The 22,334-nt window shown below is 41.0% G+C and overlaps 1 protein-coding gene across 4 annotated transcripts in view; it reads right to left on the bottom strand.

The window, feature by feature from the left end:
• The window catches only part of DHTKD1 (dehydrogenase E1 and transketolase domain containing 1), a 61,807-nt gene that overhangs the window by 8,381 nt on the left and 31,092 nt on the right, over positions 1-22,334 (bottom strand). For all 4 annotated transcript variants that reach the window (XR_006603345.1, XM_045069105.1, XM_004774899.3 and 1 more), the window contains 9 exons: positions 20,541-20,853; positions 19,245-19,329; positions 18,623-18,762; positions 12,582-12,732; positions 11,225-11,331; positions 9,977-10,141; positions 2,439-2,521; positions 1,936-2,105; positions 238-323 (listed from right to left, as the gene is read on the bottom strand). Coding sequence is in view for 3 of the 4 variants with exons in the window: in XM_045069105.1 (XP_044925040.1) it covers positions 238-323; positions 1,936-2,105; positions 2,439-2,521; positions 9,977-10,141; positions 11,225-11,331; positions 12,582-12,732; positions 18,623-18,762; positions 19,245-19,329; positions 20,541-20,853 (1,300 nt within the window). In the remaining variant the exon portion in view is untranslated. The remainder of the gene's footprint in view (positions 1-237; positions 324-1,935; positions 2,106-2,438; positions 2,522-9,976; positions 10,142-11,224; positions 11,332-12,581; positions 12,733-18,622; positions 18,763-19,244; positions 19,330-20,540; positions 20,854-22,334) is intronic.

Here is a 22,334-nt window from a genome sequence, read left to right as displayed (position 1 = left end):
AGGGCTTTTACTTTAAGTATAATCACTTTTTCTTACATCATACTAGCACATACACATATATATATCTTGATAAACATTCAGTATTTCATTCCAAAAAAAAAACCAGTCTAAGTTAGGTTTTATAGTTTAGTTTCTCTTTAAAAGAACTGGACTGCTAATGGGGGATAAACCCATTTACTGGCACTCCAGGAGAAATAACACACATACATAAAACACTGTAAGAGGGAAAGCTATTACCTTGCAGGCCAGCTGCTTTTCAAACCTTGGAGAAACAAAGCACCATGGTCCCATGTTCTGAGGCTCCTCCTGACTCCAAATAAAATCTATAGGAGAAGAAAGTTCATTTCAATACTCCAGGTAAACCTACAGTAACACACACACACACACATTCTATATGTAGAATATATAAAAATATATATAGTTTTATATATATCAATATATATAGAATATATATATATAGAATGTGTGTGTATATGTATACACACAGTGCATATGTACATACATAGATACCTTATAGCCATATACACACACATATGTACATATACAGTGTGTATGTATGTATAGCTAGCTTTCTTCAAGTAAATCTATGCCTTTCCAATATGGCATGGTGTGGTTTGTTTTTTATTTGTTTTGTTTTGTATTTTGGTAAATGATAGTCATGTATCAAACACCTCACTCATGATACAGAACAATTCTATCAACCCCCAAAATTCCCTCATCCTGCCCTTTGAAGGCAACTCCTCCTATGGCACCAGCCTCTGGCAACCACTGAGGTTCTCTTCTCCCTATGGTTTTGCCTTTTCCAGAACATCAGATAAATGGAATTATACTATGGAAGCTTTGGTTCTGGCTGCCCTGAACTAGCAAAATCCCAAAGCCATAGTTTACTCTCTTTTATTGTTGAGTAGTATGATATTGCAAGGATGTACCTTACATCCTTGTTTATTTATCCACAGGTTCAAGGACATCCTGGTGGTTTCCAGTTTGGGACAATTATGAATGAAGCTGTGGTAGACATTTTTCTGTGAACACACTGTCATTTCTCTTGGGCAAATACCTCCGAGTAGACTGGCAACTGTGTGTTGGAACTATTTTCCAGGGTGGCTGTACCACTTTCCATTCCTCATCAGCTCTCGGTATCGCCAACTTACTGTTTTGTTTTCATTTTAGCTATTCTGACAGGGGTGCAGCTGTATCTCGTTTGGGTTTCATTTGCATTTCCCTTATCACTAATTATGTCAAGCATCTTTTTTTTTAAGATTTTTTATTTATTTTTATGACAGAGAGAGAGATCACAAGTAGGCAGAGAGGCAGGCAGAGAGAGAGAGGAGAAAGCAGGCTCCCCGCCAAGCAGAGAGCCCGATGCGGGGCTCGATCCCAGGACCCTGAGATCATGACCTGAGCCGAAGGCAGAGGCTTAACCCACTGAGCCACCCAGGCGCCCCTGTCAAGCATCATTTTAAGTAGTTATTTGTCCTCCCATTCTTTCATTCAGATCTTTTGCCTAGCCAAAGGTCATGGAGATTTTCTCCTAGAAGTTTTAGAGTTTTATGTTTTACATTTAGATCTGTGATCCTGAGTTAATGTCCGTACCCAGTACATACAGATGTCTAATTACTGAAGCCCCACTTATTGTAAAGACTTGCCTTTTACAGTTACATTTATCCTAAGCAATAGGATAGCACTGATTACCTCCAACCTGTCAAGAAACGACACATCTTAAAGTGAGAGAAGGAGGTGGGTTACCGAAAGGGACACCATAAAAGACAAGGAAACATTGGCTCTAGCAGTATTTTTTTTTCCCCATTTTTCCAAATTCCAAAAGATTCAATCCTTTAAGGACCCTCACTGCCCCAGAATCCCTTTCCACAGAGACGCTGGAATAGGTTTCAGGTATCTAAAACCCAAAGAATCCCACCAAGAATAATGCTGCACCTTTAACGTGTTTGTATTTGCTCATCTCTTGCTGTAACGAATCCAGTGGGAAAGGGCAGAGTTCCTCTAATCGGATGATGGCAAAGTCATGCTTCTTGGCCTCTAAGGATTCTCTTTGCTTCAGCAGGGCATAGAAATGTTTGCCACAGCAGAACACTAGCCTCTTGACCCTGTTGGGTAGAATGGGGTAGAGGAGAAACAGCTAAGAGAATTGTATCAAAAGAAAGAGGAGATTGCGTTGATGAAAATGCTTCATTATGGAAGCAGTGGGGGGCTCTGTAGTTGGGTTCAGTGACACACTGTGCCCTGTGGTCTTCCTCAGCAACACACGCCTCTGAAGCTCCAAATTCCATGCAAATTCTGCCTCCCGCCCCATGGGGGCAGAGGACTTCTATCAGGATAGAGGAGATTTGGGTCACTCTGGGTTCCCTAACGTGAACTAGTTTTCCCATTAATTAAAATTCTACTGCAGAGTATGAAAACAGAGATACACAGCAAATTACTTTTTGGGATCCACAGATGAATCGCCAATGACCGGCTTGAATGTTGTTCCTGGCGCCATTTCTTGAAGAGTTGACACAGCGGCCTAAGGAGGATAAAAAGCCACACAACTATCAACCAAAGAAAGGAGCTGAAGATGCTTGCACTTTCAAGGGATCTTTACCAAGAAATAACATCAAACTTTCCTCCTCGGACTCATATATATAAATATATGCTCTAGTAAACACAGTATCTTTCAAAAAAAATACCAATTGTGTATATTTCAGAATAAAATTACTTTTTCCATGTTATGTAAGATTGCCTTTTGTGCAATACTGAAACAAGACTTTTAGAATCAAAATTTCAGTTTGATCCCACTTTTTGTCTCAGTAAAAATACACTTTGGTTTGTTGGAATCAGAAATGACATTTGTGAACAAAAACAGCTAAACTAGGACAAGGATTTCTGTCTCTAGGATTTTGACTATAATTTATACGTGAAACCTAATGAGTCAGAACAAGAAGGAACAATACATGAATATTTCTGTGATGAAAAGAAATTTTATTAATGAACTCAATTTAAATAAGTACCTGTTGCAAAGAACTTAGCACATAGACAGCCCTAGTTCACTGCCCTATAATCTATTCTCAAATGGGACTACATCTTGATTGGTCCACTGATGGGCAGCCATGCTGATGGGGAATATTGTAGTATACCCTAAAAAATTAATATTAACTAAGAGAATGAAATAAAAATATATACTTTATACATTATACATTATCTATATGTCTACATAATATATGTTACCTATTATATATAGATATATATTTTATTATATATCATATATTTATTTTATTCTTATTTTTTACTTATTCTTATTGCTAAATAATGTATGATAGAAGCCATTTTTCTCCATCCTGAACCCTTGGTCAGCTCCCACTTCCTAGGGTAGGAATCCAAAGGAGCTGGAGGGGCGCCTGGCTAGCTCAGTTAGTGGAGCAAGTGACTCTTGATCTTGATCTTGGTGTCAGTTCAAGCCCCACATGGAGGTGTAGAACTCACTAAGGCAAAAAAAAAAAAAAAAGGAACTGGAATTCAGAGCTGGGTGGGAAATTTGGGTAGAATTTAGGTACCACATGTCAGACAAACTTCTTACAGCCCTGAGTCATATTTGTCATATGGCAAGTCATCTCTGAATACACCTTGGAAAGAAAGGGTGGACTTCTGTTCTGCTAGATCACTTGTACCAATAATCTAATTTTCAGGAAGAAATCAGACTTCAATAATGGTGGTACTCACTTTCAGTTAATAGAAGGACTGAGATGTTTAATGAAGATATTTAGCTACTTAATAGCTTTTCACTTAAAAATCTATAGGATAGGGGCACCTGGGTGGCTCAGCGGGTTAAAGCCCCTGCCTTCGGCTCAGTCATGATCCCAGGTTCCTGGGATCCAGCCCCACATCACACTCTCTGCTCGGCGGGGAGCCTGCTTCCCCCACCCCCGCCTGCCCTCTGCCTACTTGTGATCTCATTCTCTCTCTGTCAAATAAGTAAATAAAAAATAAAATCTTTTTAAAAATCTATAGGATAGCTGTTGAAAAAATATATATATATATTTTATATATATATATATATATTTTTTTTTTTTGAGAGAGAGAAAGAGTGTGTAAGCGGAGAGACGGAGGGAGAGAGAGAATCTTAAGCTCTCAGGGCTTCATCTCATGACCCTGAGATTGACCTAACTCAAAATTAAGAGTCAGACACCTACCCATCACAGCCACCCAGGTGCCCCTAGCTGTTGATATTTTCAAGGTTCCAGAGCAAGGCCTCACTTATTTGGTAAGTTATATATTAGACATGAGAGAGGAGTGGACTATTGGGGCCAGAATGTGAACTCTCTTTCTCATTAGAAACAGCAAAAAAATTCTCAATAGAATTTCTAATTGTTCACTCAATACTTAGTAATATACATATATTACACTTAATGTGATTACATGCCATTATAGTAATGATTGAGGGAGCATGTGACACCCTTAGGGGTATAATGAAAACTGGGTCAAGAATCCCAGACAAATATTTTTCTTAGAAATAAGTTATAGTAATCTGCATTATGACTCGGCCCCTTTAACACTGCTGCTTCAAAACATCTGTGTCCAAATACCCCCATGAGAAACACGTGTTAAAGGGATGGCATTCATTATTCCTGAATGTCCTCTCATGCTGCGAGACCCAGGAAGCCATCTCACAATGTGCAAGGTTGTTCAAGGCACAGTCAGGGAGGCAAACGAGAATGAAAGGATCAAACACACAAACCACGCCATCGGTGTAAGAACGGGAAGTACATTTCCACAGTACTGACCCCCGGGGTCAGCACCAGGGAGAGGCAGTGGAGGGGCAGAGAGGGCGGAATTTGAGGCGGCACCCACTCTGGGCTCATGTGGATGCTGACCTCCACTAGAGGCAAATCACTCAACTGCTATCCTTAACACCCCTCAATTCCAAATATACATTCTCGAGCCTTCGTGAGAAGCACAGGATAGTCTTGAAGAGCCAAATCCTAAATGACTTCTTTTACCTCCTTTGCCTAGCATCCGAATAAGTGCCAAGGTTTTTTGAACCTTAATCCTAATTAAGACTCTCATATAAAACCAGAAAAAATGCTCACAGATGGGATAAATAGATGCTTAGCAATATTTATTATCTTGAACTCTGCATATTTTTGTGATTTAAAAAATATATTGGGGGGGCGCCTGGGTAGCTCAGTCGGTTAAGCGTCTGACTCTTGACTTCGCCTCAGGTCATGACCTCAGGGTGGTGAGATCGACCCTCTTGTCTGTACAGCTCTACAGTGAGCGTGGAGCCGACTTAGGATTCTCTTCCTTTCCCTCTGCTCTTCCCCCTCCAGCTCATGTGCAATCCCTTTCCCTCCCTTCCTCTCTCTCACACAAAAAGATAAAAATAAAAATAAATTTAAATTTAAAATAAAATAAAAAACATATTGTGTGCTTAACACCCAGTTCAGGTGAACCCAGACAAAATGTTCCTTTTCTTCTTTTCTAAAGATTTTATTTATTTATTTGAGAGAGAACAGGAGAGAGAGAAAATATATGTACCCCTTTAAATGTTATAGCAATAAGCTATATTGTTGTAATGTTTGAAACAGGAGTCTATCCACTGGTAAATCATTTAGCAGAAAAAAATCTCAGTAAGCCAATGAATATCACCACTGGTTTTCATCAAAATACTTGGCATTCCCAACTTGCTACTACTTGGTTTTCTCTGGTTTTGCTTTCAATGGTTTGTGTTACGTACAGTCAACCTAGGTCAAGAAGCAGATGCTCTTCCTCCTGACATGTGGTCAGAAGGTCTCTAGTAGCATCATGCTGTCACCATGCCTACGTCATTCACCTACTTCCTCTCTTTATGTACTCATTTTATCATCTTGCTCCATCACAAGAAGGGTGAGTACAGCACAACAAGGTATTTTTTAAAAAGACCATATTGGGGGTGCCTGGGTAGCTCAGTGGGTTAAAGCCTCTGCCTTTGGCTTGGGTCATGATCCCAGGGTCCTGGGATTGAGCCCCACATCAGGCTGTCTGCTCTGCAGGGAGCCTGCTTCCTCTTCTCTCTCTCTTGCCTGCCTCTCTGCCTACTTGTGATCTCTGTCTGTCAAATAAATAAATAAAATCTTTAAAAAAATAAATAAATAAAAATAAAAAAAAAATAAAAAATTAAAAAGACCATATTCACATAACTTGTTTTATAATATATAATCATAATTCTTATATTTTATTTAGTTCTTATTAAGCTAATACTGTGTTTAATTTATAAATTAAAATTTATGATAGGTACGTGTGTATAGGAAAAGACATAGTGGGTACAGCGTTTAGTACTATCTGCAACCTCAGGCATCCGATGGGAGTCTTGGAATGTATTCCCCACAGATAAAAGAAGAATACTGGTACTGAAAACTACTTGCACTTTAAATAAACTTTTTCTAAAAAATTATTTCTGCTTGGGCGCCTGGGTGGCTCAGTGGGTTAAAGCCTCTGCCTTCGGCTCAGGTCGTGATCCCAGGGTCCTGGGATTGAGCCCCACATCGGGCTCTCTGCTCAGCAGGGAGCCTGCTTCCTCCTCTCTCTCTCTGCCTGCCTCTCTGCCTATTTGTGATCTCTCTCTGTCAAATAAAATAAATAAAATCTTCAAAAAAAAATTATTTCTGCTCACAGTGAGATGGAGTGCTCCCTATAGTCCAAGTTATTCCAGAAAGTTTTTTTTTTTAAAGAGAGAAAGCAGTTAGGTCAACTAAAACCGAAAAGACGTTTCTGTTTAAATATAATTAGACACAAGGGGATGTGTGGGTTTGCAGAGTGTAGGGGGCCAGGGTGGCAGGGCGGGAAACAGGTGAAACAGGTAAAGGGGATTAAGGAGTGAGTGCTCTTGTCGTGATGAGAACCAAGTGTGTATGGAACTGTTGAAGCACCATATTGTACACCTGAAACTTACATAACACTGCATGTTAACTGGAATTAAAATTTCAATTTAAAAAGCCAAAAAAAGGGGTGCCTGGGTGGTTCAGAGGTTAATCTTCTGCCTTCAGCTTGGGTTATGGTCTCATAAAATAAATAAAGGCCCTAAATAAATAAATAAGATACAGAAAATAGAAGCAAGTATGTACAAAAATGACAAAAGGACATTATAGACCAATACCCCTGATGAACATGGATGCAAAAATTCTCAACAAGATACTAGCTAATTGGATCCAACATTAAAAGGATTATTCACCATGCCCAGGTATGATGTATTTCTAGGCTGCAGGGGCGGTGGTTCAATATCTGCAAATCAATCAATGTGATTTTCTACATTAATGAAAGAAAGGATAAGAACTATACGATCTTCTCAATAGATGCAGAGAAAGCATTTGGCAAAATACAGCACCCTTTCTTGATTAAAAACTCTCAACAAAGTAGGAATAGAGGGAACATATCTCAAACATGCTAAAGGCCATATAGGGAAGACCCGCAGCAAATATCATTCCCAACAGGGAAAACCTGAGAGCTTTTCCTCTAAGGTCAGGAATGCAACAGAGATGTCCACTCTCACCACTGTTATTGACATAGAACTAGAAGCCCCTGCCCAGCAATCAGACAACAAAAAGAAGTAAAAGACATCTGAACTGGCAAAGAAGAATTCAAACTCTACTCTTCACAGATGACATGATACTCGATGTAGAAAACCCAGAAGATTCCACCAAAAAATTTCTACAGGAATTCAGCTAAGTCATAGTATATAAAATCAACACACAGAAGTCTGTTGCATTTCTATACACAAACAATGAAGCAGTAGAAAGAGAAATCAAGGAATCAGTCCCATTTACAATTGCACCAAAAACCATAAGATACCTAGGAATAAACCTAACCAAATAGGTAAAAGATTTGTACTCTCAAAACCATAGAACACTTATGAAAGAAATAGAGAAAGACACAAAGAAATGGGAAAACACTCCATGCTCGTGGATTAGAAAAACAAATATTGCTAAAATGTCGACACTACCTGGGGTGCCTAGCTGGCTCAGTGAGTTAAGCATCTGCCTTTCGTTCAGGTCATGATTCCAGGGTCCTGGGATCAAGCCCCATGTTGGGCTCCCTGCTCAGCAGAGAGTCTGCTTCTCCCGTTCCTTCCCCCCACCCCCTGCCCAAGCTCTTGCTCTCTCTCACTCTCTCTGTGTCTGAAATAAAATCTTTTTTTTTTAAATGTCTATACTATCCACAGCAATTTACACATTCAATGCAATCCTTATCAAAATACCACCAGCATTTTTCACAGAGCTAGAACAAACAATTCTGAAATTTGTATGGAACCAGAAAAGACCCCAAAAAGCCAAAGTAATGTTGAAAAAGAATCAAAGCTGGGAGCTCACAATTCTGGACTTTAAGCTTTATTATGAAGCTATAATCAGCAAGACAGTATGGTACTGACACAAAAACAATAAACAGATCAATGGAACAGAATAGAGAACCAGAAATGAACCCTCAACTATATGGTCATCATCTTCGACAAAGCAGGAAAGAATATCCAATGGATGGGATGCCTGGGTGGCTGAGTCAATTAAGTGTCTGCCTTTGGCTCAGTTCATGATCCCAGTGTCCTGGGACTGAGTCTCAGATGGGGCTCCTTGCTCATCAAAAGCCTGCTTCTATCTCTGCCTACCACTCCCCCTGCATGTGTTTTTTTTGTTTCTGACAAATACATTAAGAAAAAAAAAAAAAGAGCCCAGATGTCCATCGACCGATGAATGGAAATATATATATATATATATATATATATCCAACAGACAAAAGTCCCTTCAACAAACAGTGCTGGGAAAATTGGACAACAACAACATTCAGAAGAATGAAACTGGACCACTTTGTTACACCATACACAAAAATAAATTCAAAACAGATGAAAGACCTAAATGGTCTTTCAAAATCCTTTGACCTCAGAAGCAGCAAATTCTTACTAGACATGTCTCCAGAGGCAAGGGAAACAAAACCAAAAATAATTATTGGGACCTCATCAAGATAAAAAGGAAAGGAAACTATCAACAAAACTAAAAGGCAACTTACAGAAGTAGATTATCAGACAAATGACTAGTATCCAAAATCTATAAAGAGCTCATCAAACACAATGCCCAAAAAACAAAAAAACCCAGTCAAGAAATGGGCAAAAGACATGAATAGACATTTCCCCAAAGAAGACATACAAATGGCCAACAAACACATGAAAACATGCTCAACGCCACTTATCATCAGGGAAACACAAATCAAAACCACAATGAGATACTACCTCACTCACCAGAATGGCTAAAATTAACCACTCAAGAAACAAGAGATGTTGGTGAGGATGTGGAAAAGGGGGAACCTTTTCCAGCTGTTGGTGGGAATGCAAACTGTGGAAAACAATTTCCTCAAAAAGTTAAAAACAGAACTACCCTCAGATCCAGCACTATTAGGGGTATTCATCCAAAAGATACAAAAATAGTGATTTGAAGGGGCACATCCACCCAAATGTTTATAGCAGTAATGTCTACAATAGCCAAACTGGGCAAAGAGCCCAGATGTCCATCGACCGATGAATGGAAATCATTGCCATTTGCAATAATGCAGACAGAACTAGAGGGTATTATGCTAAGTGAAACAAGTCAGTCAGAGAAAGACAAATACCATATGATTTCACTCATATGTGGAATTTAAGAATCAAAACAGATGGAACATAGGGGAAGGGAAGGAAAAATAAGATGAAAACAAGAGAGGGAGGCCAACCATAAGAGACTCTTAACTGTAGGAAACAAACTGAGGGTTGCCGGAGGAGAGATGGGTTGAGGGGCTGGGGTTACTGGGTGAGGGGCACTAACGAGGGCACGTGATGTAATAAGCACTGGGTGTTATACACAACTGATGAGTCACTGAATTCTACCCGAAACTAATAATACACTTTATGTTAACGAGCTTAACTTTAAATAATTTTTTTTTTAATGACAAAAGGAGAAATGCTTACTAACTAGTTTTTTCTACTTACGGGGAACCTGAGTAACATCTTCGGAGAAGCAACGATGAGGGGTTTTCGGAAGTTCCGAACCATCTGTCTCCTGAGCAGGTGGAAATACTGTGCAGGGGTGGTCGGGTGTGTCACGAACATGTTTACCGTGTCTCCATCTACACCCTCTTCGACACTGTCACACATCTGAGGGAAAAAATGGAAGAAAGGAGCAAATGTTCAGATCATCTCATTCAATCACAAGGACCCAGGCTGTCCTAAGGGAAACATGTCTGTATCTGACAACTTCCAAACCATATCTTCTGCACAGGAGGGTACATATCCTATAATTTCTTTCCCAAAATGTACTTTTCTGTTTGCATCACACACCATCTTTAATTTACCTGCCATTTATTTCTGCAACCTAATTTTTATAAAATCATTTTTCTGCATTTTTATCTACCAATATAACTATGCATCTATCTACTGTTCTGTCTACCTTTCTACTGACCTATCATCTAGTTGTGCATTTTATCGGCACATATGCCAAAATGACTAATGATATTCCCATACTAAGTGGATGTGTACAGGTGTCTCCATTTACTCTGAAATGCATCAGAAGATAATACAGGTTTAGAGACAGAAGGATGATAATGAGTAGTTGTAATAAACCAGTACTGTAGAATAAAATATTAATGGTACACTCTAAGGGGTCGGCCTATGAACGTTCACTGGAAAATCTTCTAACTTCTGTATGTTCGAAAATTTTCATAATAAAATACCCTAATATTTTCCTGCATATTCTGCCATATGCAGAAAAAGACGTAGGTATTGCTCCTTACCAATGAATAACAATGGTTATTTCTGGGTGGTTATTTAAAATTTTTTTGGTGATCATGAATCATTTTATAAAAATACAATCATTACTTGAAAAAAAGTTTTTTAAGTAAAAATACAGATTCCTAGGCCTCACTCTGAAGAATCTGGTGTTGGTCCCTGTATCTCTGTTTACAAAATGCTCCCCAGGTGATTCTGACAGTCAGCCTGGTTTGGGAGACCCTGACCTCTGCCATACAAGAACTACTTTAATGGCTATACAACCATGATGCTGGTGTCCCCAGGCATCAGGCTGATAAGGAATATTGACATTGCATGAAATCTGTGTCATTCAAATCTTCCAAGTCCTCTCGTTTGAGGTGTGCGCGAAGTATCTACAGGACGCAACTCTATTTCAAACCATCTAGGAAGCAGGAAGCGTTTCTTGGAATCTAGAAGGCATGGGACACGTACCTGCAGGAAACGCTCTATGCGGCAAGAGGAATGGTCGGGTCCAGCCCCGTCATACCCGTGGGGAAGGAGAATAACAATGCCACTCTGTAGGAGCCACTTGGCCTCCCCTGGAAAAGCACATGACAGGGAGTAAGATCTCTCTGAGGCAGGAACAGAATGGCCTGAGGTGACCTGGTAGTGCCACAAATTTAGTTTGCTGTCTGATCCCCTAAAATCATTTCCATTCTAAGCACTTTCCAGCAGTGTTCCAGGCTTTGGAGGAAGATATCCATCCCGCTGGCTGAAACCCTACAGGACATGTTCACTGAACGGGCTCTAGCAGATGGAACACAAATTAAAAGGGGAATGACCCGGGTTCAAGGACAACATGTATCTCTGATTCCAGGTGGATGTTGCGTTTCCTCATGTACCACTTGCAACACGGGCCACTGTCCTTAGCCGAGGGAGCAGACACGCCAGGATGGCTTCTGTACATGTCAAAGTTCAGTCAGTTCCCTCAAGGCACTTTTCTTCCTTCCTTTTTTTTTTTTTTTAAGAATTTATTTATTTATCTTTTGCAAGTGCACGCATGCGTGAGACAGAGAGCACACAAGCAGGGGGAGCAGCAGGCAGAGGGAGGAGCAGAATCCCCACGGAGCAAGGAGCCTGATGTGGGGCTGGATCCCGGGACCCTGGGATCATGACCTGAGCTGAAGGCAAATGCTTAACTGAGTGAGACACCCAGGTGTCCCAGCACTTTTCTTCCTCACAACTATAAGGTTGCAGAGAAACACAGCAAAGGGAGGCCTGAAGTGTGCAAATTCCAAGAGTGGTTCCCCCCAGAAAATGGGGTGATAGGAACTCACACTTGTACTTTACTATGTACCTTTGAATTTTGCAATAAGCAGGTTCTGCTTCTGTAAATGGTGATTAAATACAATAAAGATGCACAACTGCCAGCTTTCAGATACTTAAATATCCCTGGGTTAGGGAAGTGGGTTTTCAAGGCTGGCATTTGCTCCTAGCACAAATCCTCCCTGTGTCACCACTGCCTGCTTTGTATTCATGTCACAGCTCCTCAACATGTCCCAAGCGCAGACCCAAAAGTCCATTGCCTAGGAGCTGGTGGGTACATGCCCTGCTCCTGACAGCCAAGCGCCGTCCCCTGAAGAAGTTGCTGCTTACGGTCTGAGTGGCCCCCAGCCCTCTGGCAGCTTTCATAACCATCCAATAGCTGTCAGGCCCCAGCAGAGGGCAAGGCAGCCTCCCAACTCTCCTGAGGAGCTGTGCTACAGCACCTCATAGGCAGCTATGCCCCTTTCCATTCATTTGTCCCCAAGGGGCTGGGGCCATGCCACACACATATGCCAACACCAACCTCCAGAGATGAACGTGTCAAAAATTATCTGAGCACCATTGAAGAAATCACCAAACTGAGCCTCCCAGAGGGGCAGCAACTTGGGGCTTTCAATGCTCATTCCATATTCAAATCCCAGGACAGCCTCTTCTGACAACGGGCTGTTGCTGACCTAATACAAAGGAAGAGAAAAGAAACACTGTCATGCTAGGACAGGGGACACAAAAGTCAGTAAAGCATCATAAACCTCTCAAAAAGGAGGAGGGGCCCAGAGGGGAACTTTCTTTCCAGTCATCTCCCATTTCTTTGAGAAAGGAGATCTATTTCTCTCTGTGAATGACGCATTTGGGGAAAGTTGGCATGAAGAGAGGAGGGAAAAGAATGGAATATGGGCACTAAAGATTTTCTTTAAGGATAAGCAAAATAAGCTTTGCTTATTTTGAGCCTGGGTAGCTCAGTCAGTTAAGCATCCAACTCTTGATTTCAGTTCAGGTCTTTAGTTCAGGCTTATGAGTTTGAGCCCCAATTAAAAAAAAATAGTAATAATTTAAAAATTTTTTAAAAGGATAAGCAAAATTAACTTCTCAGATAACCTATTTTTATTACTGAGAGTAAAACTATGTCACACAAACTTTTAAAAAAACATCACAAAACAAAGGAGGGGAAGTTACCAAAAGAAGGCCTGCCTTTGGTTAGAATCCATTATTCTAACATCCTATCTGCACAATAAAGCAAAAGAACCATCATGACATGTTAAGATAAAAAAGAAAAGCAGAATATAAAATTAGATCTCTGAGGAGGCAAAAAAGATAGGACAGTTAAAGGCAACATAATTCTACTCAGTCACAGGATAACGGGTAGATCTAGAGGGTACGATGCTAAGCGAAATAAGTCTCACAGAGTAAGATAAATACTGAATGATTTCGCTTATATGTGGAATCTAAAAAACAGGAGAAACAAAACAAACAAAAGCAGAAAGAGACCCATAAACACTAGAGAACGAATTGGTGATTGACTGAGGGGAGTGGGGAATGGGGAATGCACAAAATGGGTGGGAGAGAGTGGAAAGCCCAGGCCTCCAGGGATGGAATGAATAAGTCACAGAGTGAAAGATACAGCACAGGGAGTATTGCCAATGATATTGGAAGAGCGTAAGGGGATAGATGGTAGCTACTCTTGTGAGCACCGCATAACATACAGACTTGTCACATACCTATACTAATACAACATTGTGTGTCAACAGCATTTCAACTAAAAGAATTAAAAAAAAAAATAGAAATAAACGCAACATGATTCTCAACAGGGTTGGAGGAGGAGATGGTAGTCATGTTTTGACATTCATTTCCCGACGTGGATGGTCGTACTGCTATGGTGGCCGCGAAGGTCTTTGTTTGCAGGAAATACACATTCACAGCAGGAGGTAAGCAACCTGGTATTTCCAACTTCAAGTCTCAAATGTTTCAGAAGGAGAAAAAGTTCCTTTTGTATTGTACATCAAACTTTTTCATAATTTTGTCTTTGTTTGAAATTGTTTCTCAAAGATATTTGTAAGTCATGTATTTATAGAATAATAGTTGGCAATAAAAAGGAATGAGGTAGTGACAGACTACCACATGGACAAACCCTGGAAACATGACGCTAAGAGACAAGTCACAAAAGGCCACTTTATTGTAGGATTCTATTTATATGAAAAGTCCAGGGGCTCCTGGGTGGCTCAGTGGGTTAAGACCTCTGCCTTCAGCTCAGGTCATGATCCCAGGGTCCTGGGATCGAGCCCCGAATCGGGCTTTCTGGTCAGCAGGGAGCCTGCTTCCTCCTCTCTCTCTGCCTGCCTCTCTGCCTACTTGTGATGTCTGTCTGTCAAATAAATACATAAAATCTTTAAAAAGAAAAAAAAATGTCCAAAATGGGCAAATCAATAGAGATAGAAAGTAGATACATGGTTGTCAGCGGCAGAGTGGAGGAAGGAATGGGGAGACTCTCACTGGGTGGATGGGGTTTTGTTCTGGGAGTGCTGAAAACATTATGAAACTAGATAGTGGTGATGTCTGCACCACTCTGTGAATATACTAAAAACCACTGAATTGTATACATTGAAAGACTAAATTCAAAAAGTTTTATCTCAATAAGTCTTTTATCAAAACAAAACAGAAACCTCTGGAAGAGCCTAGGAGGCTCAGTCAGTTAAGTGTACGACTCTTGGTTTCAGCTCAGGTAATGATCTCAGGGTTGTGAGATCAAGCCCTGTGTTGGGCTCCACACTCTACAAGAAATCTGGTTGAGATTCTCTCTCTCCCTCTCTCTATGCCCCTCACGCTGAGAGGGAACACTCTTTCTCTCAAAAACACAAAAACAAAACATACAAACAAAAAAGACTCTGAGGGAAAAAACTGTGACTACAAGTATAAAAATGTGTGATTTGTATGTTTAAGCACTCAGTGACAACACAGAAAAATAAAAATAGATGATTTATAAGCATGGTAGGATTATGTATAATAATATGTATAATAACCTTGTCTTTTCTGATTTCTCTTTTGATTTCAGTTATAAGCTATAGGTTACACTAATTTTTAAAAGACAGCTACATTTCTCAGATTTATGAGTGCATTGTAAACAGGGTTTAGACTGACCACTTTACCTGTACCTTCTGTCTGTCCTCACCTTCTCATTTGTCTTCCTACTCAACGCTGACATACCCACCAATGTTCTAAATCCATTCTTCCTTTCTGCTTCTTCACTGGCTTCATCACCTAATGCCTGTTTTCTGAACCTCTCCTCACTGACTTTCCCTTCATAGCAGATAGAAATCAATACTCAAAAATGCAACAAGAAACAGTCCCCTGACCAGTGGTCTACAGCTGTAGCTTCCTTTCACCATCAAGCTTCTAGAAGAATTATCTAATCCACTTGTCTGCAGTTCTGTAACCCCTGTTGACTGCTCAGGCCAGTGCAATCTAGCACCGCTCCACAAAAAACAGATCTACATGAGGTCAACCCTTGACCTTCCAGTTGCTAAATCCAACAGCCATGTTGTTCTTCCTCGTGTCTGACTTCTCCCTCCTTCAGTTCATGACACAGCGACTCCCAGTTGTCTTCCCATCTTTCTGGGTGCTCTCCTGGGAAAAATGTCTCCCTCTGCCAGCACCTTAAACACTGTTTTTCCCAGGACCCTATCCCCAGTCCTCTTCCTATTCTGCTCTCTCCCAGGGAGATAATCCCACCCCTGCCCACCCCTATGGTTTCAAACATTTCTACACCCTGATGATGTCCAAATGTGTACCTCGAGACTAAATTCCTTTATTAACTCCAGACATACACATCTCATTGCCTTTCTGTAATGGACAGCAACTTCTAGGTTCTTCAGCCACCTCAAAGGCAAATGTCCAAAACTGAATCCATCATCTTTCCTTACCAAACCCATGCCCTCTCTTTACTCTGTATCTGGGTGAATGCCACCATCATATAGCAAATGTCTGAGTTAAGAAGCCAGGAGATAAGCAAGACTAGTTTTTCTTCTCCACTCTCTACATCTACAACTAAGTCCTATCGCTGTTCTCAAATCTGGCCCCATATTCCATCTGCACCGCTTCTGCCCTAATTCAGGTCCCCGCGATTTCCTGCCTAGAACAACTGAGAACCCTCCTTAGAAATTGCCCTTACCTCAGTAAAGCTAGGACAGAACTGCCCAAAATTCTCATCTACCTTCAGCTTCCAAAGTACCATCAGGAGGGCTCTGTCTGATATAAAAACCTGATCACCTGTTCAAAATTCCTCCAAGGTTTCCAGCTTCTATAACATTCCAAATCTTTCACGATGTGCAGAGTCAGGCCAGGCTCCTCTTCCTTGCCCCGTCCCCACTTTGCACCTGAACCTCCAGTCACATGATGCTATTTGGAGTCCCTGTCCTCTCACCTCCCGGGGTTTTGTGTGTACAGTTGTGCCCACCTGGAACGTTCTCCCTATGTGCTTCAGACTAGGCAACTCCTCATGTCCTTCCAGCCCCAGCTCAAATCTGGCTTCCTCCCCCACGCTCTCCTGACTTCCCAAGTAGACTCACTACACCTTCACCTCTGCATTCAGCATACTTTATACACTTGTATTTACACATCTACCTTCACGTCTTGGATTTATTAATGGCTTTATCTATGCCCCAAAGCATCTGAGATGGGTACATAATATACAGTGTGATAGTGTAACTGTAAGTAGAGAGAAGAAAGGTAAAGAATGAGACACAGCACAGAGGGGACAGACAGCCTTGGTGGTCTACAGTCACCCAGGGTCCCATGGTCTCCACCCCTTCCTGGGAGCCCTTGCTGACCTGACCGGGAAAGGCCGAGCGGCCGAAGCACTTACAATGCATACACAGTAAAGACAAACCACTACTCAGTGAGCTGCAACCCCTCTCAGTACCACAAGCGAGCAGCAGTTCCTCCAGGGTTGGTCTTAGATAACTAATGAAATCTTTGGACAGCATCCTCATGAGAGATGCAAGGCATTTACTTGGGGCTTTCTAGATAGTAATATTCAAAATGAACTGATACTATATATCAAGGCACAATTCAATGAAGGACACTGGAGTGAGGGGCTACTTTACATTTCAGTGTCTGGATCCCCAATCTGACTTGATCCAGGGGTAGATTTCAGAATCATGTAAAGAAAAGATGAGCTTTGTGTCCTTTTAAGTAATGGTTCTGGCATCTTGCTTTTGACAAGTAAATTTGTTTAAATACTGAGTATCAGTAAGCTTCAGATTATACCCAAACAAATGCTAGAATAGGAAAAAAGATGACATGTCACTAAGCGTACCTTGAAGGATAATTTATTTTAATAAACATCATGTGGCCAGCACTATGCTAGCTGTTGGAGAGAAAATAAAAAGACCCAGCCCCTGCCTTTGACTCTATTGTGACCACCACATAGAAATATATGGTAACAGATATATTTGTCAAGCCTACTAAGCCTTAGAAATAAGGTAACCTTGAGAAAGCTGGGCCCCTTTTTTTTTTTTAAGTAAGCTCTATGCCCACTGTGGTGCTTGAACTCATAACCTGAAAATCAAGAGTTTCATGCTGTATGGACTGAGCTAACCAGGTGCTCCAGGGCTTTTTGTTGTTGTTGTTGGCTTATTATTCACATCTTTGGGTTACTTTAATGAATTCAGCAACACACAGATTACGATGTCAATTTTCCTTCGTGTGTGTGTTTTTTTAAAGATTTTATTTCATTTATTTAACAGAGAAAGAGATGGTGAGAGAGGGAACACAAGCAGGGGGAGTGGGAGAGGCAGAAGCAGGCTTCCGACTGAGCAGAGAGCCTGATAGGGGCTCGATCCCAGGACCCTGGGATCATGACCCAAGCCAAAGGCAGATGCTTAACAACTGAACCACCCAGGTGCCCCATGACATCAATTTTGTATTAACAAAATGAACAACCATTTGACATTTATAGGACTACAGGTAAGTACCTGGAGTGAAACAGCTCTAGTCTACTCACTAGTATGCTCCTTCCATCCCAAGTGTATAGACCTCTCTTCTCCACCCATTCAGAACCCTTTATTTCAAAAAGGATTAGACCCATGTTGTTGCAAATGGCAAGAATTCATTCTTTTTTATGGTTGAATAGTCTCTAGAGGGTATAACGGTTGGTGAAATAAGTCAGTCAGAGAAAGACAAATACCATATGACTTCACTCATGTGCAGAATCTAAGATCTGGATGAAATGAATGAAAAAAGAAGACACAAAAAAACCGACTCTTAGAGAATGAGCTGGTCATTACCAGAGTGGAGGTGGACAGGTGGATGAGGAGATGGGGGAATGGAGGAATGGGGGAAATAAATGAAGGGATTAGGAGTACAGTTATCTAGATGAGCACTGGGTGATGTAGGAAGTATATCCAAAACTAATGTAACAGCATGTTAATTATACTGGAATTTTAAAATAATTTTAAAAAGAAAAAAAGGCTGAACTCAAAATAGCTAACATCTGTTTCTAATTGCTTTAAGAATCTTGTAACTATAATTATCGGCACCTGGGTTTTACAGCGGATTAATAAGACATCCTACCTCTAGAAACCCCTTTTGATCAGGATCCATATGGTTCAGAGGGATATAGGTATCATCAGTCTTCTGGCAAACAACCATTGCATGCCGCTGACTAAAAGTTCCACGGCCAACATCTTGCCCACTCAGACGGACATTGAAACCTTAAGAAAACAGGTGGGGAAAAAAGAAAAATCCAGACTCCCATGAATAACCTAAGTATTAACAAGACATGGTGACCCTGAATTCTTAACATATCAGCTCATCCTGAGAATTTTCTGTAGCAAAGAGATTATCCTGATTAAAATACACCTGTGCTATATGCAAAAGTCTGGGTAACGTGAGAATATTTAAGAATGGAGAGTTATCATTTGCTCTACAATCTTTAGAGGAAAATACCTTCCCAATTCATCCAGCGCAGAGCCTTGTTTCCCAGCAAGAAATGCTCTGTCATTAATTCTCTGATGAAGGTTACCAACATGAGTTATACTAAGGTTAAATATTGCCAAGTAAGAAAAGTTTAGAGCCTCTCTAGTCAATGATAACTACGGGAAATAGCTCTAATTCAAAACCTCAGGGGTCACATATAACAAATGTCATACAAAGCACTCCCTACCAGCTGTGCAGCTAACCAGAAACTTCTTACCCTGAGCAAGTAATGAGCCCAAGGCAAGAGCTTCTGCCGTGGCCCAGTCTAACTTTGTTCCATCCATCACTTTCTCCAGCCTGGACTGCAAAAAATGGAAGAGCAAGAAAAAAAAAAAAAAACAAAAAAAGACACTTTTAAGAGTCTACCTCCTTTTTCACACTGAGTCCAAAAAATGTAACGCAATAACAGTACGCATCAAAATCTTAATATCAAGTAAAAGAGAAAGTGCAGAAGGAAACAGAACAGGATAGCAGTTCCAGATTTTTAAACAGGCAAAACGAGCAGGCACTCGAGTTAGTGGTTAACCTCTGCATAGAAGACAGAAGATGGAGCCAGGGAGGGCATGAGGGGGACCATCCTTCTAATATTCTAGTTCTTCAGCTGGATGGCAAGTACATAGATTGTTTTAAGAGTCTCAGCTCCTGGGGTGCCCGGGTGACTCAGTCAGTTAAGCATCTGACTCTTGGATTTGGCTCAGGTCACGATCTCATGGGTTGTAAGATCAAGGGACTCCCCACTCAACGGGAGTCTGCTAGGACATTCTCTCCCTCTGCCCCTTCTGCCTCCACAACTCGAACTAGTAAGTCTTAAAAAGATAAAGTCTCTTTACGTGTAATAAAAAACCTAAAGATGAAGTTAGCATTGTAACAATCATCCAGAGGACAGTGTCTCTGTTCAAGTTTAAGTAAAGGCAAAGGCCTTTAGTGCCTTGCTTCCCCCATTTCTGCATGGAGAGTCCCACGTTCTAGGATTCCCGAGGTGCAGGACAACTAAAACTTCAGTCTATATTTAACTTGAGACAATACATAAAACTGCGATGTGCATTAGTCTCTAAATGGTTGCCCTTGGGGTATGCATGTTGAATTTCTTCATTTTTATTTAATCTACCCCCTAAAATGAAAGTGTTTTTCTGTTCACTGGTCAGAAAAATCAAAGCTGGCATTCCTGTGCCACTGTACTTGTGATAACGGGCACGCTGCCCATGTGCATGTGATGTATCAACCATTTAATACATAAATAAATGGAGGAAAATGAGTAGTATTGACTCTCAATACCAAACTCCATTGACTCTCAGTACCAAACCACGTATGTGCACTGGAAGGGAAGAAGAAAGAAAAAAGAAGTGGACACATCAGAGCTCAGAGACTATCAGTACCAAAACATCTCTAGGCTCAGCTCCCAGAACCTAGCGACCCACCATCAGTAACACTAATTCAAAAAGATCAGATCCACACCGATTTCTCTGTGACTCGAGACAAACAATCAGTAACCTGAAATTGTCAGGCTCCCTACCTGCACGTAGGTCTTCAGCAGATGACTGTGCATCTGGAGCTCCTCGGGCACCTCCACCGACTTCCCGCCAATAAACCGCAGGAGGTCAAGGGCCACACCCGTGTTCCAGGTGCTAATGCAGGCTGGCGGCTGGACCAGACCCTTCCAGTGTGCCTGCAGGTTGGTGGCTGGGGGGCTGTAGTGTGCCATGTTGGTTAAATGGTCATTTAACTTCGAGTAGTAGGAGGCTTTGATTTCTGACACCTCTTCCCCAGTCATGAGTCCATTGGCAATCAGGTGCTCTGCATAGGTGTCCGGGATGCTCTTTCGGGCTCTGTGCAGCAAACAAGGGAGAAAAGTCAATCTGATTTGCAACAGTGGAAGAGTGACAGACACAGCCATTGTCAAAATTATCACAGAGCATCATCACTGTAAGGAGGCACGCAGGACATGTTCGGGAACTAGAGAGTGTGGGTGGTGGGACGACACGGTGAACATACTAGATACCTCTGACTTGCAGAGTGATCCATTTTATGTTATGTAACTTTCACTCCAATATCTTGTTTTCTCTAGAGGCAATGAGGAGTAACAACCTCTTCCAAGTAAAAACAAAACTCTCCCAAGAAAAAACAAATCCATCTTTATAAGCTTTTTTCTATATTAAGGTAGAAATAATTAGTAGAGTTTTTCTATGAACATTCTGGACAGTTATTTACAAGACTGACCTACATTGTCTACACCCTTATTTCAAAAAGTATTGAACTCAAAGTCGCCAACATCCGTTTTTGGTAGCTTTAATAACCCAGTAACCATAATAACCAGTACCTTGGTTTTACAATAATAATAATGATACTCTATGTTCACATAATACTTTAAACTACAAAGTTTATTCACATACTTTATCGTATCCAGTCCTGACAAAAGAGGTAGACCAGGCAAACCTTTTTTTTTTTTTTTTTTTAAATACGGCCCTGAGCCACATCATGCCATTCAGGAGCTAAATTCCAGATTTGTTCTTCCAAGAGTAGTCTGCTACCCATGACCAGAATGACCTATAAAATGTTACTCAATTGGGGCACCTGGGGGGCTCAGTGGATTAAACCACTGCCTTCAGCTCAGGTCATGATCTCAGGGCCCTGGGATCGAGTCCCGCATCAGGCTCTCTGCTCAGCAGGGAGCCTGCTTCCCCCTCTCTCTCTCTCTGCCTAATGTGATCTCTCTCTCAAATAAATAAAATCTTTTTTTTTTTTAAAGTCACTCAATTTATTCCTCTGCTTTCATTTTTACCTATGAGGAGCTAAAGTGGGGAAGGGGCTCTGTTGTACTTTCTAGTATCAAAAAAGGAAATTCCAAAGTAACATGTTTCTCTCCATCATATTAACCTTCTATCCCAGCACTGTCCAAAAGAAATGTAGCATGTCTATTGGGTATTTACCCCAAAGATACAAATATAGTGATCCAAAGGGGCACTTACACCCCAATGTTTATAGAAGCAATGCCCACAATAGCCAAACCGTGGGAAGAGCCCAGATGTCCATTGACAGATGAATGGATAAAGAAGATGTGATACACACACACACACACACACACACACACTGGAATATTATGCAGCCATCAAAACATGAAATCTTGCCATTTGCAATGATGTGGATGGAACTAGAGGGTATTATAGTAAGTGAAATAAGTCAAGCAGAGAAATATAATTATCATATGATATCACTGATGTGCAGAATTTAAGAATCAAGGCAGAGTATCATAGGGGAAGACAGGAAACAATGAAACAAGACTAAACCAGAGAGGGAGACAAACCATAAG

Source organism: Mustela putorius, unplaced genomic scaffold (genome assembly GCF_011764305.1).
Source record: "Mustela putorius furo isolate JIRA1106 unplaced genomic scaffold, ASM1176430v1.1 tig00003913_pilon_pilon_pilon, whole genome shotgun sequence".
NCBI classification, from domain to species: domain Eukaryota; kingdom Metazoa; phylum Chordata; class Mammalia; order Carnivora; family Mustelidae; genus Mustela; species Mustela putorius.
The sequence above is the reverse complement of the archived record's forward strand: the minus strand, read 5'-3'. Positions and strand labels throughout refer to the sequence as shown.